The sequence below is a fragment of the Callorhinus ursinus genome, unplaced genomic scaffold (genome assembly GCF_003265705.2).
Source record: "Callorhinus ursinus isolate GAN/ISIS: 27379988/994484 unplaced genomic scaffold, GSC_fseal_2.0 scaffold12, whole genome shotgun sequence".
In the NCBI taxonomy this organism is placed as follows: domain Eukaryota; kingdom Metazoa; phylum Chordata; class Mammalia; order Carnivora; family Otariidae; genus Callorhinus; species Callorhinus ursinus.
Genome location: NW_027397074.1, coordinates 4616723 through 4643483, shown reverse-complemented (window position 1 = coordinate 4643483; position 26761 = coordinate 4616723). Strand labels below are relative to the sequence as shown.

At 37.4% G+C, this 26761-nt stretch overlaps 1 protein-coding gene and 1 pseudogene across 4 annotated transcripts in view; one reads left to right on the top strand and one right to left on the bottom strand.

Annotated features, from left to right (window-relative positions):
* The window catches only part of ORC5 (origin recognition complex subunit 5), a 90295-nt gene extending 68110 nt beyond the window's left edge, over window positions 1-22185 (bottom strand). Inside the window, exons 1-5 of one of the 4 annotated variants that reach the window (XM_073898692.1) lie at window positions 22006-22185; window positions 19143-19235; window positions 17232-17432; window positions 8315-8389; window positions 3785-3896 (exon numbers count right to left, since the gene is read on the bottom strand). In XM_073898692.1, the coding sequence (XP_073754793.1) occupies window positions 3785-3896; window positions 8315-8389; window positions 17232-17432; window positions 19143-19235; window positions 22006-22077 (553 nt within the window). In that variant the 5' untranslated portion in view covers window positions 22078-22185. The remainder of the gene's footprint in view (window positions 1-3784; window positions 3897-8314; window positions 8390-17231; window positions 17433-19142; window positions 19236-22005) is intronic. The other 3 variants (XM_025872755.2, XM_025872754.2, XM_073898691.1) reach the window with 3 other exon arrangements.
* Window positions 18182-18544, top strand: LOC112824817 (cytochrome b-c1 complex subunit 7 pseudogene; annotated as a pseudogene).
* Window positions 22186-26761: the final 4576 nt, after the last annotated feature.

The following is a 26761-nucleotide window of genomic DNA, read 5'->3' as shown; positions in this document are numbered from 1 at the left end:
GCAGTATGATACCTGAGAAAAAGGAAACAAATAAGACATCAGCCAGGCTTTCTAACAAGAGGTAATTTTAGAATTGTGGTACAGTAAAGTTCCAAAAGGAGCCATTAATTCCAAAGAGAAGACAAAGATCAGAGTAGAGGGAGCTATCTAAGGCTGCTAGAATGTGCAGGGTAGAGTACAAGAGAGAAAGAGCTATGGAAAGAAAGAGCTACAGAAATCTACACAGGGGTTCTGCTTGAGTCTTGTCTGAATACCAATCTGTATATGCACGGACTAAAACCCTACAGGCCAAGCAAGAACAACTTCTGGGGTTAAACAATTAATGGAGAGTTGTCAGTCAAACAATTATCAAAGCTCACAAAGAACTGTAAACCATTCATACTGTCACCAGTCACAATGAAGAAACTATATATATATGGCATTCAGCAGAGATCCCAGAAGGGCTATGTCTTAGGAGCAGAGCTAAAATTACCCCTGGAATAAAAGGCCACTCCAGAGCATCCCTCCAAAAAACCTTTAAAAAAGCCCTAAAGAGTCAGATATATCTTCAAGAAATTTAAGTGCTCCTAGAAAAATGTCCAACATACAACAAAAAAACACAATATCTATTATTCAATCAAAAATTACTAAATATACAAAGCAGCATAACAAATACCCATAATAGATAAAAATTAGTCAACAGAAACAAACCCAAAATGAAAGAGGTCATGGAATCAACAGAAAAGGACATTAAAACAACTATTATAAACATACTCATAAGCTCAAAAATACAAATGAAAAGCATAGTAAGATCTGTAATGAAAAATTCCACTGGATGAGATTAACTGCAGATTAGACACTTGTAGGAAAAAAAAAAAAGTCAGTGAACTTAAAAACAGAGAAAAAACACTATCATTGATAAAACACAGAGAAGAAAGATTTAAAATTTAAGTAAGTAAACAGATTCAACGAGAGAATATCAAATGATCTAACATACACGTAATACAGTCCCAGGAAAAGGCAAGATCAGGGGACACAGGGAACAAAGATAAAATATTTGACGAAGTAAGGGCTGAAAATTTTCCAAAGTCACCAAAACTATACAATTCATACATCCAAGAAGGTCAAGCAAGATAAACAATAAAAGACTTTTTTATTTCTTTCAAGTCTGAATAATAATTTAATATGGGGTTTATAATGGGGCACCTGGGTGGCTCAGTCAGTGAAGTGTCCAACTCTTCATTCCGGCTCAGGTCATGATCTCAGGGTTGTGAGTTCAAGCCCTAAGTTGGGCTCCATGCTCAGCACATAGTCTGCTTGAGATTCTCTCCCTCCTGCTCCCTTTGCCCCTCCCTCTGCTCACAATGTCTCTCTCTCTCAAATAAATAAATAAAATCTTTTTTAAAAATATGCGGTTTATAATAAATGTGGCTCAGTCTGTTAAGCATCTGCCTTCAGCTCAGGTCATGATCCCGGGGTCCTGGGATCGAGCCCCGCATCAGGCTCCCTGCTCAGAGGGAAGCCTGTTTCTCCCTCTGCCTGCCACGCCCCCTGCTTGTGCCCTCTCTGACAAATAAATAAAATCTTAAAAAAATATATATAATAAATGTAGAAATAAAACACAGGACAAAAACAGCACAAATGGTTGTGATATGGGAAACTCTAAGTCAGAGATTTTCAGATTGTTTATTGGAACAAAACTTATCCTGAATGATACAATAACTAAACCAAACCAAAAAGCTGATGAAGTGCATTACAATCCACCGGGGGGAGGGGGTGGGGGGAAACTTTACCAAAAAGATGAGTTGTCTGCATGTGGTAGAGATCAGAAACAAGAATTCCAAACTGACGGGTGCCTGGGTGGCTCAGATGGTTAAGCATCTGCCTTCGGCTCAGGTCATGATCCCAGGGTCCTGGGATCGAGTCCCGCATCGGGCTCCCTGCTCCTTGGGAGCCTGCTTCTCCCTCTGCCTCTCTCTCTCTCTCTCTGTCTCTCATGAATAAATAAATAAAACCTTTAAAAAAAAAAAAATTCCAAACTGAACTCCTAGTGATCACCACTGAGAGAGGGCATCCTGAACATCAAATACCATATTCTTATAGATGGTATGTGTATCAAGTTATGACTGGATGACATTAGCCACTAAGATTATCCCTTTACTCTGGTTCCATGCTTACTCTAACTACAGTTTGGCTTATCAATTAATGTTTCTTTTTTGAATGCCCCTCTATGTGATTATGGTGTTATGCTTTTTAAAAAGATCTTGGGATGAAGAAGGCCCTGAATTAAATCATCAGATAAAACGTGGCTCCATTATTATATACTTTTCAAAAACCTAGTACTCTATGCGCTGAAATTGGCAAGATTATTTTTATTATTTAAATGTCCCCAAATTCTCTCCAACTATGATGCTTTGTATCTTTACTTTCTAAAATTTTAAACCAAATTCTATAATTATACCATACTTTAATACAACTTCACTAAGATGTAGAAAATCAGCTTTTAAAAGAACAATTTCTTTAAATTGTAGTTTTTCAGTACTTAAACCCTAAATGGGTCATGAAAAAAATTAACTTTGAACAATGATGACACAAGGTACAAAGCAATTTTTTTAATGAAATCCTTTGATTGATTCCTTTTCTTCCTACCCTTTTCTCTTCTTCCTGTTTTGCAATTTTCATGGAAGAGAAGCTACTGAAAATAAGGGCTCCCTTCATCTATTCTGGGTTCCTTTTTTCTATTTCAGTTAATTAGCTAAGGCAAGGTGTCATTTGATTGCTGTTCGGGTATAAATAGGCAAAAATGTGTTTATCTTAACAATGAATGTTTACAGCTGATTAGTTCAGAGGGCTAGTGTCAATGAGGCTAAGGTCAAGGAATGCTATTTTTTCATAGCCTGTTAACCACTTTATGCTTCACAATTATAAACTTTGAATCAGAAGCAGCATATTTGTATAGTGACAACACAATACTAATCTACAAAACTATTCAGCAACACAAAATGCTACAGTGTTCTTCCAGAGACAAAAATAATCAAGATCTATGAAATTTAAGATTAAATACAAACCAAAAGGCAGGAAGAAACACAAGGCCTAGCAGCTGGTACTATAAGAGGAACACTAATGAAAAATAAAATCAGATTTACAAAGTTAAAAGGTACATTCCACATAGTACTTAACCCAAATAGATGGTAAATAAAGATTCCCATACAATTTAAATGTGCTTTCCCAACCTAGTCTGATTCTTTTTTTTTTTTTAAATAACTGGCTGTTTTATTTTTTTATTTTATTTTATTTTAAAGATTTTATTTATTTGACGAGAGAGAGATAGCGAGAGAGGGAACACAAGCAGGGGGAGTAGGAGAGGGAGAAGCAGGCCTCCCGCGGAGCAGGGAGCCTGATGTGGGGCTCGATCCCAGGACCCCGGGATCATGACCTGAGCCGAAGGCAGATGCTTAACGAATGAGCCACCCAGGCGCCCCACGATTCTTATTTGTACGGGTGTTACCATCACAATATATATGTCTTACTATACTAACTAAAAAATGTGAAAATACACCATTAGCACAAATATGTGAAGAATACTCATTCAAAAAATTTTAGTAACTATCTGAGAATAACTCCTCACAGTTCCAAAATAAAACCTCTGTAAGTGCAGATACATAACATTTTATTTGAGATTGGCAGCAAATCTGAACAGATTAAGACATCAAAGTATTTCACTTGAATATGCTAGCTTAATCTTTCAAACAACAAAAACTATTTTAGTGAATATCATTTGTCAAAATGAAGTTTTAAAATTTACCTATACTATAATCAGGGAAATACAAGACAAATGGCTCAAAGCACCCAGTATTTGGCCGAAACTTTTCCCAAACAATTTCACTGAGAAACAGAACAGTCACATTTCTGTCAGTCTGTAAAAGAAAGAGAAATAAAAGTAACTTTGCATTTTAAAATCTTAATCAGAGCAGCAATTCCATTTGAATTTTTCTTTCAAATAAACCCAGCAAAGTTACAACATATAACAAGTTATTTGCATATTAATAATACTTATTTATAAAACCTAATGAAGGAGCTCATCCACTTGCAAATTTTCATACATCATTACTTAGAATTTCCATAAAACTTTAAGGTTAACCAACATTTCAGTTACCCATGAACGCTAGGACAGTCACACAGGGTTTATTTTATAGAAAGTAAGAAACACATTTGTTTAGTAATGAAGACAAGATCCTTTTATAGGAATTTTCAAAGAAATCATTAGCTTTCAATCAATAAACAAAAAATGTGCAACTTAACATCTCTCATCATTAAAATAGCTACAGAAACCCAGAAAGGAAATAAGAGTTAAAGAAAAATAGCTATGTTGTACTTACAACCATATAATACTAGGAAACGTTAAGGGTTTTTTAAGGCTATTTTCATAGAAACTATTGAGCAAAACACGTTGAATATACATTAAAAACACTAAATACACACACAAAACACCAGTGTAAAGTGACAGTCATCTTTTGAAGTATATTTGGAAAGCATTATCAGTATACCAAAATGAACACTTAAGTAAACAAGCTCAACATGTATACTGTCCTACAGAGTGGCCATAAATACACTATGATGCCGGTTAGAATTTATCTGTAGACACACCTCTGCATTTTCAACACCAATTTTAATTTTCCCCCTTTTTTTTATTATTAACATATAATGTTTATTTGTTTCAGGGATAAGGTCTGTGATTCATCAGTCTTACCAGCGCTCACAACACATACCCATATTTTTTTTGACATCTCCCAAGGTGACAGATCAGACATGGCAGCTGCTTTGTTCAGTAACTATTCTTAGGATCCAAACACATAAATTACACTATACTTTGGTGGTGATTTATTATTTACTGATTACTAACTTACATGTAATCTTATGTTCCAGTTTTCATTACTTAGAAAAACATTCTTTTGGCTAACAAAGATAGCTGAGTTTAATAAATTAATAAGTCCACAAAAATCTAGCTTCTTTATGAAAAACAGGAAAAGATTTTTACTTTCAAATGCTTTTTGTCTCCTTGAATTTATTTCTATAGGGATAAAAAAGTATGCTCTAAATACAATCTTGATTACATAGCATTGAGTGGTTTTGCTTTAAAAAATGACCATCTAAAAGCATTTGATAAAATCAGTTCAAAAATAGAGCTCTAAAAAATAGAAAATATTTATCTATCTGAAAGAATTTTAAGTTGGTAATGTTCTCATCTCATCTCCCCTTCAATGTACAATGATTATCTATCACAACTTAAACTTCATTTTACTCAGATAAATATTTAATATAAAAAACATGAAATGCTAGGGCGCCTGGGTGGCTCACCCGGTTAAGCATCTGACTTCGGCTCAGGTCATAATCTCAGGGTCCTGGGATGGAGCCCTGAGGCCTGTGTTGGGAATCCCCACTCAGCAGGGAGTCTGCTTCTATCTCCCCCTCGGACCCTCCCCCTGCTCATGCACACAGGAGCGCGTGCTCTCTCTTGCTCTCAAATAAACAAATAAAATCTTAAAAAAAAACAAACATGAAATGCCTTTACTAGATTTCTCCTAAATGAAATACATTTTTTTACATCAAGCCTGTTTCCAGAAATGTCAAAACAATTCTCTTTTCTGCTAGAGTTGAAATTACTATTTCATTTCTTTCACTTTTTTAAAAAAAAGTGAAAGGCCTAACTACTATGAAGGGATGCATGATGACCACTACTAGGCATGGGGGGAAAATGAGGCAAGCTATAGCGGAATAGCAAGAGGACAGCAACAACGTCCTCAGGACACCATACGGGGAATCCTACAGCAATGAGGACAGTGGATGAAGGTATGTAAAAAAACCCCCACAAATGCAATGCAACAAAACAATAAAAAGAGGGATGCCCTGGTGGCTCAGTTGGTTAAGTGTCTGAGTCTTGGTTCCGGCTCAGGTCATGATCTCATGCACCGTGAGATGGAGGCTGGCGTTGGGCTCCATGCTCAGCAGGGAGTCTGCTTCAAGATTCTCTCCCTTTGCTCCTCCCCCTACTCTAATGCAAGCACACACGCCTGCTCTCTCTCTAAAATACATGAATAAATCTAAAAAAAAGAAAAACAAAAAAACAAAAAAAGAAATGAAGGAGGAGGCATCTACTCAAAGAGGACGGGTTCCTGGTCTCAGTAGTAAAATGCCAGGAGTTAACCTAACTACAAAGGCTAGACTATGTGAGGAAATTTCCAGGACGGCTACCAAGAGCTATACCTCTCTCTCCTCCTGTCCTCTCACAGCTCACCTCTGCCCAATACTATTACTAAAAGTGGATTTTAGGAATTGACCTTAGACAATGATTTCAACGGCACTTGGAAAGCCTCTCTGAACTTCTAACAGTTTCTCAAATTTCAGTAATATGTTCAGTAAATATTTAACTTTTCAAAGGTAGAAATGCTGCAAGCACTGTCTCTCCAAATATTAATTTTAATGATAATGTTACTGAATACTTAACGCAGACATAAAACTAGGTAGGTACAAACTAGTTATGCTCAAAGTACTTATAGGATTATAAAACAAAAACAAAAATAAACCTGTAAGTTAAATACAAAATTATAAAATCAATAAAATTTAAATGAACAGTAATTGAATATGATTAACAATACTGTTTTGATCAAACTAAATATTTGCTCACTTGTGATTATGGTACAAATAGGAAACAGCCACAGTTCTTTTGAGTTTAGCATTCCTATACCAATTGGTATTGGTGAACAATGAATTCTCTCCCCAGTTGTCTTTTTTTTTCTTACTATGTTACGTTAATCACCATACATTACATCATTAGTTTTTGATGTAGTGTTCCATGATTCATTGTTTGCGTATAACACCCAGTGCTCCATTCAGTACCCGCCCTCTTTAATACCCATCACCAGGCTAACCCATCCCCCCACCCCCCTCCCCTCTAGAACCCCGTTTGTTTCTCAGAGTCCATAGTCTCTCATGGTTTGTCTCCCCCTCCGATTTCCCCCCTTCATTTTTCCCTTCCTGCTTTTTTTTTTTAACATATAATGTATTATCTGTTTCAGAGGTACAGGTCTGTGATTCATCAGTCTTACACAATTCGCAGCGCTCACCATGGCACATATCCTTCCCAATGTCTATCAACCATCCACCCCATCCCTCCCCCTCCCCCACTCCAGCAACCCTCGGTTTGTTTCCTGAGATTAAGAATTCCTCATATCAGTGAGGTCATATGATACACGTCTTTCTCTGATTGACTTATTTCGCTCAACATAATACCCTCCATTTCCATCCACGTCGTTGCAAATGGCAAGAGTTCATTCCTTTTGATGGCTGCATAATATTCCATTATATCTTCTTTATCCATTCATCTGTCGATGGACATCTTGGCTCTTTCCATAGGTTGGCTATTGTGGACATTGCTGCTATACACATCGGGGTGCACGTACCCTTCGGATCCCTACATTTGTATCTTTGGGGTAAATACCCAGTAGTGCAATTGCTGGATCATATGGTAGCTCTATTTTCAACTTTTTGAGGAACCTCCATATTGTTTTCCAGAGCGGATGTGCCAGCCTGCATTCCCACCAACAGTGTAGGAAGGTTCCCCTTTCTCCGCATCCCCGCCAACATCTGTCGTTTCCTGACTTGTTAATTTTAGCCATTCTGACTGGTGTGAGGTAGTATCTCATTGAGGTTTTGATTTGGATTTCCCTGATGCCGAGCGATGTTGAGCACATTGTCTTTATTCAAACTTCTGCAAAACCCTGATTTGCCATAACATTATTTGGCTTTGACCTGACACATATGCATATTAGATCCATCCCTATTCTTTTCTCATTAGTCCATGACAATTAGAGTAGTATGAATACTATTCAGTGCCAACAAATTATAAATTGAAATACAAAGCCGGTTTTGACACTGACTGGCCATGAGGTAGAACTCCAGAGACCCAGAATAGACATACCATTCTTTTTCTAGATTACTGAAAAGAAAATTTTTAAAAATTCTTCAGAAAGTCTAAAGTTTAGGCCCCCACCATTTACTCTAGCAAACACCTAAAACCTTTAAAAGAAAGCAGGGTTAGTCACTTCACAATTAGAAATAAAAAGCTAAAATAAAGAATAAATGTTATCAAGTCACAAACTGCTTTTACTTTGGAAAAAATGCTCAACAACATTCATAATAGAGAAATGCAAACTGAAATGCAAACTAAATTATGTTAAGATTCATTTCTCACCTGTCAGATTGGCAAAATAAAAACTCTGACAAGACAATCTATTGATTAGGTCATAGGGCAAAAAGACTCTTATACATTACTTACCAATTCTTGTAACCTAAGAAACCCAGGCAAAAGATTTGCTTCCATATCTCTTAGATATTCTGCTTTATCTAGAACCTTATAAAAAAAAATGCAGTGTCAAAATCAATTTACAAAGCTCTTTATAAAACATTAACATTATATAATGCACAATTCAAGACTTGAATTTTCCATGTTCAAAAGAAAAATTGTAACCTATGAATTAATTTTTAACTGGCATTTACATTTGCAGAAGGCATTTCAAACAAGTCAAATTAGTAAATTAAAAAACACTACTTATAATGTATTTTAATCTAAATTTCTAAATATAAAATGAATCACAGCTACATTAAAAAGGTTTCTTTTCTAGGTATACCATCAATGCTCTAAGGATACCTTACTAGGTATACAAGAAAAATAACTGGATGCATTTTTTATTCCATTTGATAAAAGTGAAATTTTTGTTCAGTTACAAAACCACTGGTATTAATGTTATTTTAAAAGATACTTCTCTATATGTTATTTTAAAAGGTAATTCTCTTTCAAAGATATATGGTATACATACTATACTATATACTATATACACTATACTATATATCTATATAGATACAGCACATATATCCATTGATAACATATATGATGTATATAAATATGTAGAGAGAATGTATATATGTTATTATGGATAATATAATATGTTGCAGGGAACAATGTTCCTGGGTAAAGATGACACAAGTTTGACCATGTTAATAACTGAAGAGGGATGATGGGTTCATTGGAGTACATTACACTATTCTCTTTATATGTTTGAAACCTTGATGATAAAAAATGTTAAAAAAAAAAAACCTTGCTTCAAGTCGTCCATTAGTCCATAAAAATAAAATCAAAGTCTTCATAACACTGTCTAAAATATTTAATCTAACCTTTGTTTTTACTTGTTATGGAAATTTTAAAATATACACGATAGGGAGATCAGTAACTCCCACATATATTTCACGTAACCTCAACAAACATCAACAGACGGTCAATCTTGTTTCTTCTACCCACCTCCACTTTTCCCCTCCACCATCTCGCTGATTATGTTAAAGCAAACCCAGACATACCACTCCATTTGTAAATATGTCAGTATGCAGCTCTAAGAAATGAAAACCTACTTTTTTAAAACATAATCACAGTATCATTATCATGCCTAAAAAATTTAACATTTCTTAACATCATGTAATAACCAACGTTCAAATTTTCCCACTTGTCCGACAAATGTCTCCTTAGAGTTCATTTATTTGATTCAGGATCCAAAAAGGTGCAAGTGTTGATTTTACTGTATTTGGTTTGTCTTCTAGTCAATTTTAAATTATAAGATTTCCCCTGACCCTTCCTTTTTTCCTTGTTATGTATTTGTTGAAAACCGGTAATCCATTGTGTAGAATTTTTCGTAATACTGAATTGGCTGACTGTCTCTCTTTAGTATCATTTAACATGTTCTTATATCCCTTATATTTCCTGTAAAACTGTCAATAAATCTAGAGATTTGATCAGATTCAGGTTCAAGTTTTGGCCAAGAATACTTCACAAACAGTGCTCTGTATTTCTTATTGAATCACATCAGCCGGAACACAATACCTGGCTGTCTCTCTGTGACATTAAGACTGACTGACAGGTTCAGGTACTGTCAGCCTGATCGATCTATTATAAAGTTCCCCAGCGGCCTTTCACCAAATGATTGCTGCATCAACTGATGATCATTACCTATATCCAAAACTTTCTTAGGTATTGCAAAACTTAATTTTCTATGATTCTTCCTGCATTTGTTGCGGGACATTTTTCTAGAAAGAACTTTGCCTCATCTGCTATTTAGTTACTAAGAAATAAAGTTCACACAGGACAGAAGGGATAAATGCTTGATTCTTTCCTTTTATCTACTAATTTTCAGAATAAGTTTGTGCCTCTATTAGTTTTCTGTGCTTGCTGTAACATGTTACCACACAAACTTGGTAGCTTAAAACAGACTAAAATTGATTCCTTCACAGTTCTGGAAATCCTAAGTCTGAAATCAGTTTCACAGAGCCAAAATCAAGGTGTCTGCAGGGCCACATGCCCTCCAGCAGCTCTAAGGTAGAATTCATTCTCTGCCTCTTTTAGCTTCTGGTGGCTGCCAGTATTCTTTGGCTTGTGGCTGCATCACTGCATAATTCAAGGCCAGCATCTTCAAGTTTCTCTTACTCTGCTTGCCTCTGCTTCTATTACTTGGCCTCCTGTCTGTGTGGTTTAGTCAAATCCTCCCTTTGCCTCTCTCCTACACAAACATTTGTGATTGCATTTTGTGACCACCCAGATAAACCTGGTAAATCTCCCTATTTCTAGACCCTTAACTTAATCACATTTGCAGAGGCCCTCTTTCCAAATGAAGGATCATTTACAGGTTCCAGGGATTCAGATCTGATACCCTCAGGGGCCATTATTCAGCCTATGGCTGTGCCCTAGTAAATGAAACTCCCATGGTAACCAATGAGCTGAGGTTTTGTGTTTTTTATTTATTTGTTTACTATCATTATAAGTTCATGGATTTTAACACATCTAATGTACTTCCATCTACTGATTATTTTTTTTGATGGCCCAATTGTACCATGTTTGGCCAGTGGAAGCCCCTTCAAACTAGCTTCTAGGTCCTTTTTGTACCCCCAGCTTTGAGATGTAACTAACATATAACACTGCATAAGTTTAAGGCATACAACTGTTTATTTGATACACCTATATACTTAAAATTATTTCCATGAAAGCTTTGGCTAACACCTCCATCACCTCACATAATTATCATTTCTTTTTTGTGGTGAGAACATTTAAGATCTACTCTTAGCAACATTCAAGTATATGTAACACAGTATAGCGTAACTATAATCACCATGCTGTACAACAGATTCCCTAGAGCTTATTCATCTTATAATTAGAAGCTTGTACTCTGACCAACATCTCTCTATTTCCTTTATCCCACAGCCTCTAGTAACCAACCATTTTCCTTTGTTTCTATGAGTTTGGCTTTTTATATTCCACATATAATTAAGAGTCTCTGCCTGACTTCTTTCACTTAGCATAATGCCCTCAAGGTCCATCTATGTTGTCACAAATGGCAGGATCTCCTTCTCACGGCTGAATAATATTCCACTGTACATATAAACACATAGTCTCAGCTCTTATGAATAAAACTGCAATGAACATGGGAGTGTGGCTATCTCTTTGACATCCCAATTTCATCTCCTTCGTATATATTCCAGAAGTGGGACTGCTGAATCATATGGTATTTCTATTTTTAATGTTTTAAGGAACCTCCATACTGTTTTTTCCCTAGTGGCTATACCAATTTACTACCCCAAGAACAATGCACAAGGGTTCCCTTTTCTCCACAACCTTGCCAATACTTGTCTTTTGGATGATAGTCATTCTAACAGGTGTGAGGTGGTATCTCATGGTTTTGGTTTGCACTTCCTTGATGATTAATGATGTTGAGCACCTTTTCATGTACCTGGCCATTTGAATGTTCTTTGAAAAACTGTCTATTCAGGTCCTCTGCCCATTTCCTAACCAGATTTTTTTTTTTTGCTATTGAGTTGCATGAGTTCTTTATGTATTTTGGATATTAACCCCTTGTTCAGTAGATGACTGCAAACATTTTCTCCCATTCTATCGGTTGCCTTTTCATTATGGTGAATGTTTCTTTTGCCGTGCAGAAGTTTTTCAGTTCAATGTAGTCCCACTTATTAATTTCTGTTTTTGTTGCTTGTGCTTTTGGTGTTGTATTTAAAGAACTGTTGCTAGGGTGCCTGGGTATCTCAGGCAGTTAAGTGTCTGACTCTTGATTTAGGCTCAGGTCATGATCTCAGGGTCAAGAGATTGAGCCCCACGTTGGGCTCCATGCAAGTGGGGAATCTGCTTGAGATTCTCCCTCTCTGCCCCTCCCCTTCCATGCATGGGCACTCTCTCTCAAATAAATCTTTAAAATAAAAAAATAATAAAAAACTGTTGCCGAAACTAAAGTCAAGAAACATTTTCCCTATGCTTTTTTTCTAGGAGTTTTATGATTTCACTTTTTATATTTAAGTCTTTAATCCACTTCAAGTTAATTTTTGTGAATAGTGTAAAATAAGGGTCTAACTTAGTCTTCTGCATGTGGCTATCCAGTTTTCCCATCACCATTTATTGAAGACACTATCCTTTCCCCACTGAGCATTCTTGGCTTCCTTACCAAATATTAGTGGACCATATGTATATGGGAAGATTTATTTCTGTGCTCTCAATTCAGTTCTATTGGTCTATGTATCTATTTTTATGCCAGTACCATACTGTTTTACTATAGCTTTGTAGTATAGTTTGAAATCAGGACGTACAATGCCTCAGGCTTTTTTCTTCTTTCTCAGCATTGCTTTAGTTATTCCGTCTTTCGTGAGTCCATACAAATTTAGGACTGTTTCCTCTATTTCTGTGAAAAATGTCATTGGAATTTTGATAGGGATTGCACTGAATTTATAGATGGCTTTGGGTACTATGGACATTTTAACAGTATTAATTCTTTCAATATATGAGCTTCTGTGTCTTTTTGAAATGACCGTAGTTGTAGTTGATAGTTTCCTAGCTTTCTATTATGGCAAAATGTTCTAGATTCCTCTTCTACATTTTCTTCTCAGAACTGAAATTTAAAAAGCTGGGTTGTTTTTTTTTCTTTTTAACATTTACACTTTATTAATAAATCTTATTGGAAACTATAATCATTTAAATTGGGAATAAAATTAAAATGCAAAGAATATTACTTCCTTAAGTAGTCCAAATTGTTTTACACGTTTTATTAATTAGTAGACAGCTTGAAACAATCTATGAGAGTAATCAACTTAAGGTATTTTATTCCTAATTAGACAAAATAAAGCTAAAATTATTTACTGCTAGAAAGATATAAATTATTTTCTCCACTAAGCAATTATGCAATTTCCCCATCAATCTCCATTTAAATAACTCACTAATCCAGGACACAGATTAATTCAAATAACTGGCCCATCTTTATGCCCATTTTAATGCAACACACAAAGCTGAAGCAATAAATTAATAGTTCATTCTTCTAATTTAGTTAACCCACTATAATTAATGATTTTATGATATTCTAATAAATGATGCTTCTTCAAAAGCAATGATCAGATAAGATTCAGAGAAGTAAAAATTTTAATTCAGATCCAAACATTTATCTTAATAAATCACAAAGGCATTCTAATAGACTCCTGATCTGCAAATTGGTTTACTGCCTAGAAAACATTCTCAGCTACCTTTCTGTATTTCCTAAGTACTGAAGCTTACCAATTCATTTATTAAATAGCTGAACTGTCTATAGATGTACTCTAAAAAATGTTCCACACTAAACACCTGCAAACTTTCTTACACTTAATGTTTAGCCAACTAACAAGTACTTACAGAATATCTACTTCTATCCAATGGATCTGAAAAATGAGTAGAGCCCTACTTACTCGTCAAGGCTGTTTATAGAATATTGATTTTCCGTCCTACCTAAAGACATTCAGCTTTGAAACTCTCCTTGTTGTCATCCACATATACTGAGGTCATTCCTCTTCATTCTTTAAATATTACCATTTCTTACTACCACCTCCCTATTATAACTCCTATATTTTTTGGATATTTCAAAACCCACATTAATGCCCCCCTTCTGATATGGACTCTTAATTCCTTAAATTCCTCCCCACCAGTGATCTTATTTCCTACCTTATCTCACTGAAAGACCAACTTTCTTAGAACACTGGTTTTTAAGGTACGGTTTGTGGCCCCCTGGGGGTGGGAAGGGTGTCTCTGATATCCTTTCAAAAGGCTGGAAAAGTCAAAACTATTTTCACCGTAATACTGAAACATTTAGCCCTTTTCACAATATTGATATTTACACTGACGGTGCAAGTAATAGTGGTTTAAACTAGAGTTGCCTTGGCATAAATCAAGGTAATGGTGCAGAATTGTACTAATAGTACCTGTATTCTTCACTATGCACCTGCATTTTAAAAGAACTTCGACTTCTAACTCCGAGAAGATGGGAGTAGATGTATTTTTTCCTATTCCTTCTGCTAAGTAAAACTAAGAATCTTGAATATTACATCTAAAACAAACAGGGCTCTGAAAGGTAGAGAGAAGACAGACCAGCTAGGGACCTTAAGAGCAGAGGAATGACAACTCACTGTATTGAGGGTGTATTGCCTGAGTTGTCTTTTTGCCTCACACAGCACATATGTGGAGCTGAAGAAACCAGCAACACAGAAAGGCTAATGAGCATAAACCAAAAAAGCGCCAAGAAACCCTGCTCTCCCTAGTCAAAGGACCAGGAAAGGGGCAGTGTAGCAAGACTTCCAGGACACTGCATTTACCCAAATTTTCTTTATACATCACTGATTTCTTCTCTGTCCTCATTTGTTCTTCCTCATCTCCTCATTCCATAACCAAGAGATTGCCATAAGACTCGGGCACTTGGACTCCCCTCTCTTCTAACTCACTCACTCTGCTGGTGACCTAATAGTCTCACAGCTTTAAGAACTACTACCTCTGTACTCACAACTCCAAAATCGTATCTCCACAATGGGCCTCTCTTGACCTAAGACTCCAGTCTCCAAGGGCCAACTGAACATCTGTATTTGGATTGGATTTAACGTGTCCCAAACCAAACTCCTGATGATTCCTTCCCTACCCAATAAGACGCCCCCCCCGCGCTGTAGTCTTCTCCACTAAGATAATGACAACTCCATCCTTTCAAGTAAACAAAAACTTCTGAGTCACCCTTAACTTTGTTCTTTCTCTCCTCCCCTATAGTCAACCTACCAGAAATTCTGTCAGAATATATTGAGACCACTTCTTACCACATCTACTGCTACCACCCTGGCCTAAGCCAACATGATGTTTTGCCTAGATTATTAAAAATGCCTCATAACCAGTTGTATTAGTTTCCTACCGCTGCCATAAAAAGTACCACAAACAGGGTGACTTAAACTACAGAAATTTATTTTCTCACAGTTCCAGAAGCCAGAAGTCCAAGATCAAGGTGCTGACAGGGCCATGCTTCCTCTAAAGGTTCTAGAGAAAGGTCTGTTCCAGGTCTCTCCTGGTTTCTAGTAGTCTCTTGGCTTGTGGCAACATAACCCCAATCTTTACGTGGCATCCTCCCTGTTTTTTCATGTCTATCTCCAAATTTCCTCTTTATATAAGGACACCAGTCATATTAAATTAGGGGTCCAAACTACTCTAGCATAACTTCAGCTTAATTAATTAGAACTGCAATGACCCCATTTCCAAATAAGGACATTCTGAGGTACTAGGGGTTAGTACTTCAACATATGAATTCTTGGAGGAAACAATTCAACCCATAACCCTAGTCTTCGTGCTTCTATCCTTGTACCCTTCATTTGATTCTCAACATTACTACTCTGCCCCCTACTTAAACTATTCCAGCCACAATGTCCTCCTTGGTATTCTTTGAATACACAAAGCATGTTCCAGTCTTCTTTGTAGTCTTATGTAAATCTCTTTACCTGGAATACTCTTTTTTCACATATCTTCAAAGCTTGCTCCTCACTTCCTTCCCTGCTCCTCAGATCTCAGCTCAGTCATCATCTCAGTGAGATCTTCTCTGTCTTCTCTATTTAGAAAAGTAACTACTCTCCCCCTACCCAAGTGATTCTCCCTTACTCTATTAACATATTATATCTGACATCCTACATACTAACTTGCTTTTTATCTAGCTTCCTCAACTACACTATAAACTGCAAGAGGGCAGAGACTCTATTTTGTTCTGTGTTCTATCTCCAGTATCTAAAATAGTCCCTGGCATACAGGAAATGCCCAAGAGTTATTTGCTGAATAAATAAATGAATGAAACTAAGATGTGGAAGGAACTGTTTTATAAATTTCAGGAGATGCAAGAATGTGTAAGACTTGGTCCCTTATAACTAAGTTTATAACTTAGTTGTTATAATAAGACATTATATTAAAATTTAATTCTAATTCCAGAGATAATAATTTTAAAAAGGGCTAAAGTATTATAAAAAATCCACTAAAATAAAACACACTACACATTTTCAGTTGTCTGCTAAACATTTTCACATTGATTTAACAACTACAATTCAGACTCAGCCACGCCAAAATCAAATGATTCATCTTTCCCCACAAACCTACTCCACACACAATTGAAAAATTTGACCTTTGAGGTCTCTTCCATTTATTCCTCTCTGCATCTTCCCCAAGGCTAGTCCTGGCCCAAATTTCCTCTAATTTAAACAGTGATAAGAGCCTGAAAACCATCTTTTAGACTTCAGTCTGTCACCACCACCCCCTAACTATTTAACATGCCTTGCAGAATAATCTTCCTAAAACGGATTTGTTGCTCTAAAATCTTCACTACCGCCTCACTGCCTATATGCACTTTAGTAGAGTTTTCAAGATACTCCATGATCTGCCTCACCTACCTTCCTAGCTTTTTTCTCCCCTCATACACTGTTACCCACCAAAACTGGACTATTGGCATTCCCTGGCCTCCACTGCATCTGCATGATTCTCCTTACATAATTCCTACCATCTGAAATTCCTCTTCTTCAGTTTCTTCCTATAATCCTTTAATCATCCTTTTAAGTCTATCTCAAATGTTATCACCTCATGAAGCTGTACCACATATGCTTAAGTCTGTACTTTGCATCTCATGGTTACCACTTATCACACTCTGCACATAGTCACATGTAGTATGTGTCATAACTCTTCCATTAAACTGAAGTTCCCTTTGGATAAGAAATACATCTAAAACATTTCTGTATCCCAAAAGCACCTTTGCACGGTGCAACACAAATAATGAGACTAGAAAAAATTTACAGAAATTGACCAACAAGCAGTTTTCAAATAGATGGTATAATGAAATTAAATTACTCACAATATATACAGTCTGATCCTTGAGACTTTCAGCTTTGGTTACTTGTTTAAACAAGCGAACAAAGTCATTAAGTGTTTCACAGGTTATTTGAGTAGAACATCCACCCTCTGAAGAACTAAGATGATTCAATTTGTTTAAAATTTGTTCCAAAAGCAGCCTCGAGGTAAAGCATTCAACACAATTCACAAAGACATGTGGGAGCTGAAAACAAAAATTTGAAAAACGTGTCAACAGAAAAGAAAACCCACATATATAGTAACGGCTCTGATGGATATTCAGCAGGTGACCTTCTACTCTACATCTCCCCCATCCCCCAACCTCCTCTGTACCCCAGGAGGCTGACCACTACAGGCTGCATTACCCAGACTCTCTTATTTTCTGGCTCTGGTTGGTTTCAGTCAACAAGAACCAGGAACGTGAAGGAGAGCAGTAAGAAGAAACAAAATGAATATTCCCTTAACTTACCCCTTATCCCTCAGTGGCCCATAGTTCCACCATGGCTACATTCTTCTACCAAAAGCCACAGCTCCAGCTGGGCAGCCCCCCCATTTAAGGCTACAGCTCTTACAGTGATCTGGTAACAGCTACTTCCTATGGTCCATTCAGGTCTAGGAGGAAGAAAAGCTTCCAGTGCTTTATCATCCCTTATTAGTTCCCTTAACATTTCTTTGACCTTTGTGCAACAGTACCAATGAAGGTACTCACTTCAATTATTTGAGTTTGCCATTTGTTTCCTACAGAGAATCAGAGCAAACCTGTACTTTAAAGAATTTGTATAAAGAAACCCAAGTACATGTTAAAATTCTTAGGAATTTCATACTAATAGTTTTAAGATAATATTCTAACGATAAACAAACCTCGATCGAAAAGAATTTTAAGAGTTTGAAACCACAGTAATCCTCCTATGAGGATTAAGCTAGCTCTTCATTTAAAGATCAAAATGGACCCAGCAGGCAACGCTGCAGCCTCGGGTCAAAATGGCGAGCAGGCCTGCTGTTGCAGCATCAAGCCAGTGGCTGGAGGGTATTCGAAAATGGTACTACAATGCTGCAGGGTTCAATAAACTGGGGTTAATGAGAGACGATACAGCATATGAGAATGATGACATGAAAGAGGCCATAAGAAGTCTTCCTGAGAACCTTTATAATGACAGGATGTTTCGCATTAAGAGAGCACTGGACCTGACCATGAGGCATCAGATCTTGCCTAAAGAGCAGTGGACAAAATATGAGGAGGATAAATTCTACCTTGAACCATATCTGAAAGAAGTTATTCGGGAAAAAAAAGAGAGAGAGGAATGGGCAAAGAAATAATGATGGAGTTGAAATCTGTGGTTGCACCTGCCCTCAAATATTTTTAGGAAATTGAATAAACCTGAAATGTACAATTCAGAACTATCGAGCTGCAACTGTTACTCTAAATAAACGTCTATTGTGATTAAAAAAAATAGTAAAATAAAGATCAAAATGGAGGTTAATTCCAGAAGTAACAAGGACACAAAGACGTGCTTACAAATATAGTCTGTTCTCCAAAAGAAATCACAAAAGTAGTACTGCTCATTCTAGGAAGATAACTTTTGGCATCTAGCACAAATAATGGAACCTATAACTATTTTTAGTGACATTCCACAAATCTCACCGAGGAACGGAAGCTTTTCTTTCTCTTTCAAAGTAACAATGTAACTAAGGCTACCTTGTATCTCTTAAGTCACAGTTTCACTAACATTTGCAGGCCTTTTTTATCACAGTCCACAATATCTCAAACAAAAATTGGTGAGAAATGTTTCATATAGAAGATATTCCTTCAGAGAAAGGTAAACTATACTAAATAATCCCCCAGATTCCATTTCTAGGAGTCTATGAGTAAAAAAAAAAAAAAAAAAAAAAAAAATCAATTAACAGTTATTCTTACCTCTAAAGTTTTCAACAAAGTTTGTGTTACGTAGGTCTTTCCACTGGCAGTATGTCCATAAATAAAAATTGATGGAAAGCTGAAATGATGCCTCTAAGAGAGAAAAGGCAAGTATTACTCTGCACGTACAAAACAGAAAATAATTACCAACTCATGAGAAAGTTTTACATGGCAAAGTAAAATTTAATTCAATCCAAGTTATTTCAACAGTGACCATACACCGGATCCATGATTACACTTTGAACTTACCTGAATTCAATTCTAAGCACTTTCTCTGTTAAATTAAAATTTCCGAAAAACTGCATTTGGCATATTTAGTATATACTACATATACAATATGATATATATGCTATGTATAGTATATATGTATTTATGCTTTTTATTACTGTGCAGGTTTATATGCATGAACTCTTGTATTTTCAAATATATAGATTTGAGATTTTTCAAGGATAACTTTGACCATACTCCATTTTTATCTTAACTCTTTAAAGAATCTAATCCCACAGACTACAATTTCACTATACATTTTAAACAAAGCCTATGTAATCAGAGTTGGAAGGAATTTCAAGAGTCCTCTGTTCTTAGGAAAACTTAACAGAATACTTTTAAATTATGCATACTATATTTACCCTGGCCTAAATGTACACATTTCATCAAATAAAACAATAAAATCTATATATCATATATTTCAAAACACATATTCCCAAGAACCTCTTGCTAGATGTTAAGAGTCAGCTGCCTAGTGAAAAGACTGTCAAAAACCCCTCTATTGGACTCATTAATACTACAAATATGTTTCATTCATCTATTAACCACCTAACAAATGCTGAAAACGATGATGCATTAAAGAGTACAAATAGCTGTTAAAGACAAAATCTTCTCTGGAAGAGTTCATAGTCTAGTGGAATGCACTTGTTTTAAAAAATAATTACAAGAACATTGGATGATGCAATTTCCACAAGAAAGTAGAGTCTATGATCATCTACTACTGCAATAATAATTTATTTATTTTTATTATTTATTTATAAATTCACTATATTTGTGTTTATTATCATTATTATTTATTAAACATTTATTACATTATAGCCACCAAGTTACACATTTCCTTTTGCAAGACAAATCAGGGACTCAGATTTATACAGGAGAAAACTTTCTAATAGCATATGCCAAAGCAGCCCTAAAATAGACTTAAGATGGATGATTTAGTATGTGAATCCTTTTTTTAAGTTTATACCTAACAATCTTGTAAATTAACTGGCTCAAAAATGCTATCCCAAGAATTAAACACCTGCTTGCTGAGCCTCTCTGCTATTCAAATACTACAGTTCACCTTTAAAGAGAAGGTCAAGACATCCTTCAGGAAATTTTTCCAAGCTACACTGAAACACTCCTTTTCTGGAATCCTGCCACATCGGTCTGCATACACTATTAGCTGCTTAGTAATATTCCACCCTATGACATCTTTTCTATTGTTACCTAGAATTGTATTGAACTCTTGCACTGTTACTTAATCTTTCACCCTCATAAATCTCCTTAACAAAATGTAGCCAGGATCTGGCACAGTGCCTAACAGAGAATGTGCTCAGTAAATATTTGTTGAGCAAATAAATGAATCTGCTTAGAAATATGAACCAGTTTTTTTTTTCTCCACAGTTTAAATCGGTATTAATATTGCTAAACGTGATCTGCAGTAAGAGCAAAGGTCGAAACCCTTCCTGTGATCAACACTAAACCAATACTAGTCATCTCTATTTGCCAATATTCTTTTTTCTGGAGGACGGCTCTAGTTGGGAGTGATCTGGTGTTATATCATCTCCAAAGAAGGAATGCAAAGAGCAAAACGGAGAAAACACTTCAGTGATGATTTGGATAACTGTAATTGAAAGCATTATAACTAGAATAATGAGGATGCAGTCATTGACCTCTTACTTTCCTACCTACGGTGCACCTTTAGAAGGTGGTCCTTTTCCATTAATACTCCACAGACTCAGACTGCCATCCAACATTTTAAGTTGGATGCAAGTACTTAAAAAGTACTTAGGAAAGCAAACCAGAAGATGGGTGGGAAGGAGCGATAATGAGTATTGACCCTAAACTCTCATTTACTCTCCTCACAGATAAGACCCAAGTCTGAATGACTTGACTCCATGCCTAATTAATGAGGCTGAAGCAAAAGGCTCACCAAAGGCCGCCAGAACACAAACAAAAATAGACGAAGTTGTGAACTGGTGAATGCTACCTCCTGCCTATGAAAAGGAGTCCCTAGCTGTGTTCATTCAAAGACACTTAACCTCTTCTCTCAGGCATCACCTGAACCGCTGGTCAAGAATTCTAGACAAGATCTCTTCACGGCTTCTGCAATTCTGCAAAAGCCGCTGAAGTTTTAAACCTGAAGTCTGCTCTGGCCCTCACTAGTCTTGAAACCACCACCTACATCCACGCTTGATTTACCCCTATTACCTCAATAAAACGTGCGAACTGACACTGGAAAAAAATAACACTGCGATCACACTTGTGTAAAATCTTTTTCAGCTGGGATAAGATACTAAGCAACTTCCAGTGGCTACTTTGGGTTAACACCATCTCAAAAGCGTGGCGTGTGTAAAAAGAACCCGTCCTGGGCCAACGTCCTGTGGTGCCGGCCGCTCCCGCCTGTGCCGTTCTCCTTTAAAAGGGACTAACCAGCACTTACTTTGGGTGGAGGAATGGGGTAGACCTACAACAACCCTTTTCTCAATGCAGAAAAAATGGAGTATTGCCCCTCAATCCAAACACGAAGACAGAAAATCGAGGACACGTCGCAAGACCACGGAAATGTTTGCCTCCAGGATTTGGAAGAGAAAAGATAGTTTGACCACAATACCTCTCCAAACAGGGACTGCAAGATGGACACTTGGGACTCGCGACAAAGCACCATGTTTTCCAAGTGAGGCATTCCGGCGGGTACCAGTGGGCAACGGAGCCTCTGCCACCTCCACAACCCGAGCCGCAGCGCTACCTCCGCCCCTCGATCCGCGCTCCCGCCGGAAACCAGACTCGCGAGGGCCCGTGCGTCGGCGTAACGGCAGCGCGCACGCCGAGCGTCGCCCCGCCCTTATCTTCCAAGGTCCGGGGAGGCGGGCTCTGTTTTCCCCTTCGAGGAGGGGTTCGGCTGACGGTGCTGTTGGTGATTGGACATCTCGGGTGCCGCTTTTCGCCAATCCGGGAGGCGAAAGGCCGGGCGCCCAAGCGGGGATGCGCGAACAAGAAAATGGCTGGCACGAGCTAAGGGGACCCTTCGGGTTTCTGATGACCCGCGAGCCCGTGGCTTTGATTGTCTTTCCTACAGAAACTTTGACTCCCAGGAGCTTTCGCCGTGGAGCGCCATCGAGCGCCATCGAGGAAAAGAAGGCAGGCGTGCAGCTGCTAGGCCCCTCTCCTTACAGGGACTGTAAGGCGAACTGAGCTAATCAGTAGTCTAAAAAAGATGGGGTTTTTTCCCCTAGGAGAGTGTGGCAGTTAGGGGTCTCTGGTGCAAAGAAAGAGTGTAATGGGGTGGAACAAACAACTTGGATTACTAGTGTTCGTGCAAGCCTGAAACCGGATCTGGAAATGCCTCTCCCTCCTAAAGGGAGGAAGATCTAAGGTGAAGGTGTTGGTGAGGGCGCCGGGAATAACAGTAATGCTATCCTTAGCATAAGACCTTCACGTGTATTTATTCGAGAAACCAGACACTGGAAGATTCTGTAAATAAAAAGATACAGAAGTAAAGGGAAAAGAGAACTTGGGGTCCTAAAACTTAAGAACGGAGAGACCTCGGTAAAGTTGAACCATTCATTTCGAACTTCAACTTCCTTATCATAAAATGAGGATAATAATAGCTGGGATATTGCTAGGAGTAAAAGATTATATACTTAGTGCCTGGTACGTAGGATTAATTGTGCACATCATGGTCCGAATCATGGTCTAAAGGATCTTCAGTTACTTATTCTCCAGTTTTTAACTAAATGATTTGTTTACCAAACAAGGAGAGATGTTTTAAGCCCTAAAATACTGGGTGATAAAATGCGCTTTCAGGTTATTGCTTTTCAATACCATTTTGAAAGTCTAATATACATTGTGATGTACTGGCATTTGGGGCTAGTAAAATATAAATTAAGAAGTTATCACGCAGAAAGAAAATCTCAAATAATGGCCATGGAACTTAACCATGTCATCAAATAAACTAGAAGTAAACCCAAATGTAGATGGACAACTTCAATATTTTGGTATAGCAGTAATCTAATTTTTTGAAAGTTGTCATCCCCCTACTCATCCTTCTCATTTCTCATTCCACCAGATCCTCACCAAGTACAAGACCCTGTAGAACCTGCTCCCTCCCCATCTCACACCTTCACTCACCTCATCTGCTTCTCTTCTTTAAGCTCGCTCCCCTTCAGTCATACTGGCATCCTTGCTTTCGCTGGAACATGCCAGGCATGTTCCAGCTTCTTATGAGTCTAAGCTGTTCCTCCGAGACAATTTGCTCAACCTTATTATTATTATTCACGTGGCTTGCTTCTCAACTCATTTCTCTGCTCAAGTCTTTGCCGTCCCCCACTCCCCTTTTTTCTTTATTCACTGTACTTATTAAATATATATATTACTTATTGTCTCTCACACTAAATGTAAGGTCTCTGAGGAACTTAACCTAAAAAAGTTCTAGTGCAAAGCAGGCACTCAAATAATTATTGAGGGGCGCCTGGGTGGCTCAGTCGGTTAAGCATCCAACTCTTCCTTTCAGTTCAGGTCATGATCTCGGGGTCATGAGATGAGCCCCACCTCGCTTAAGATAAATTTAAAAAATAAAATAAATATATAATTATTGAATTGATGACTTTTTCCAAATGACTAGCATGAGTTCTCATACAGAGTAGATGTTTAACCATATTTGCTTTATGAAATGAACAATTAAGGAAAAATTCTTGCTAAAGTAAAACACCAAAAAAAGCCCCAAATATCCTAGTTTTAGTTGTAAAAATGCTTTCTGTGCCTTGAAATACGGCATCCCACTTTTACACAGTAGTCTGATTATCATAGTTTTAGCCACTTTGAAGAATACCCTGAGCTCAAAAGAAAGTATAAATGGTTGTCCAAAAAATAAACAAGCATATAAATAAATAAAATTGGGTTAAAATCCAGTTTTACTCTGAAATGAAGCTACCATTAGGTCCTTTGGCCATTTACTGTTAAGGAGGTTTGAACGTGAAGGACCAACGGTCTTTAGAAATTGGGTAATAAACTGGCTGGCTCAGTTGCAAGAACATGCAACTCTTGATCTCAGGGTCGTGAGTTTGAGCCCCAGGTTGGTTATACAGATTACTAAAAAGATAGAAATTGGGTAATATATCCTCAGTACCACATTACACTTTTGTGAAAATCCCTCCAGGTAGATGAGGACATTGCTTAGAGTATTATTTGAAAATAAACCGAATACTGACTTTTTCCCAAAATAAATATATTTTAACATGTAAAGACTAATTAAATAATAATTACCTGTATGCATGAGTTTATATTAAGAGAAAACATGAAGTAGATTTGAAAGCAATGTCATACTTAGGCAGATTGCTATATTTTATGTACCTTCCCTAAACTTAACTATCCATCTCTCTAGTTCAATCTAAGCATGATGTCCACCTTCTCTGCTCCTTCCATTTGCCACTTCTGATAGGCAGAATAATAGCCTCCCAAAGATAGCCATGACCTAATTCCAGGACCTGTGAATATTTTAGATTACATGGCAAAGGGGAATTAAGGTTACAGGTGGAAGGAAGGTTATCAGCTGACCTTGACAGGGGGCGATTAGACTGTATCATCCACACGGGCCCAATCTAATTACAAGAGTCATTATTAGTGGAAGAGGTAAGCAGAAGAAGGAGAACCAGAGAGGTGGGAGTGTGAGAAAGACTTGGTCCGATATTGCTGGCTTGGCAATGGGGGAGGGAGGGATCATAAGCCAAAGAATGCAGACAGCCTCTAGAAGCTGCAAAGGGGAAGAAAATGGATTCTCCCTGAGAGGTTCCAGAAAGAAACGGAGCCCCACTGAAGCCTTGATCTTAGCCCAGTGAGACTCATTTCAGACCTCTCACCTCCAGAACTATAAAAAAAAAAAAAAATCGTATTGTTTTAAGCTGCTAAGTGTTACAGCAACAACAGGAAACCAATGCACCACCTGTTAGAGTTCATCCTGATCTTTCTGCTGGATTAAAATATATAGACACGCCCCTCATTAGTACTCCTATTGGTTAGTCTTCATAATAATCATGTTTGAAAGTTATTTAGGGATATTAAAGTGATTAAAAAGGACATTTGTCTCTACTCACCGATTTCAAGAGTGAGGGTCATAACACAGACCCTGAAGTATTACAACTTTTTTATTGCACCAAAATTATGAAACAACCCTATTAAAATTACATCAAAACTCAAAATGCCAAAAATGGTGGAAATTCAAGGAAGAGTTGTCAAATCCACTCCTAGTGCAGATTTCAACAGAATCTCCCTAAACTGGTAGATCAAGCAGACAAAAATAGTAAGGATATAGGAGGTTCGAAAAACATAATTAACAACCTTGATTCACCAGTCATACATAAAACCATTGCTTTTTTCAATATTCTTATTCCATCCCCAACTCTTGGCATTCTCTGTGGGCTTGCAATTCAGAGGTGGTCTCTCTCCCCATTCTAGCCTCTCCCCTAGAGACAGAATGCTGCTTTTTTTTCACCTGCTACTCTGCCAGTCTGATTGGGGGAGGGGGGTGGTATTCTCCGCTGTCCCGTCCTGCCGCAGTCTCAGGCTGGCCCTGAAACGTAGTAGTGGGTTTTTTCTCGGTAAACCTGTCCTTCTCTCCATAGCGGCTAAACTCTGCAGTGTGTCTTTGGGGGTCTTATTTGGGATTTCCTGCTCTGCTCCTAGGAGTGGAAGGTGTTTTCCATTTACCCTTCTCCCAGCTGTGGTTTTAGCTTTCCACATGTACTCTGTGGGTAAGAGCATTCATTGCCTTTCTTCTGAAGCCTTAAGACTTTTGTTTTATACAGAACCAAGAGTCGGAGCAGGGTTTTGTTCATTTCCCAATTTCCAACATTTCTCATTTCCTCTACCTTGTACCTCAAGGGAAGCTTTCTCCTGCTCTGCTCCCGATCTTTTTTGTGAGCATCCAGTGGAGGTCTATGGAGATGAGCCTGTGTCTGTGGCTCTATCTTAGCTACAGTTGGCCTTCACCAAATCATAAAAAATTTTAGCTAAACATTTTTACCTGCTTCTATGGCACCTACCTTCTCCCTTTCCCCCTATTTTGCTACAGGTGAGTCAATGTTTACATGCATCTCTCCTTGAAGGAGCCCATCTTTCCTTAGATTTCATGCTACTTGGTTTCTCTGTGACCTTAGCTCTTCTTTAACCCCGGTGGGTTAAAGAAAAATTATTAGTTTATCCAGCTTTTCTTGTTAAAGTGGGAGTAATGCTCTTTCCAGATTTTTACAATCTAGATTATAGTGGAACTCAACTAGTTGTTTTTTTAAATCCAAGCTCACATATGTTCTCATTTCCCTTTTTACTTTTTCTGCCTCTGGTTTGAGCCTTCCATCTGAAAGCATTTTCATCAT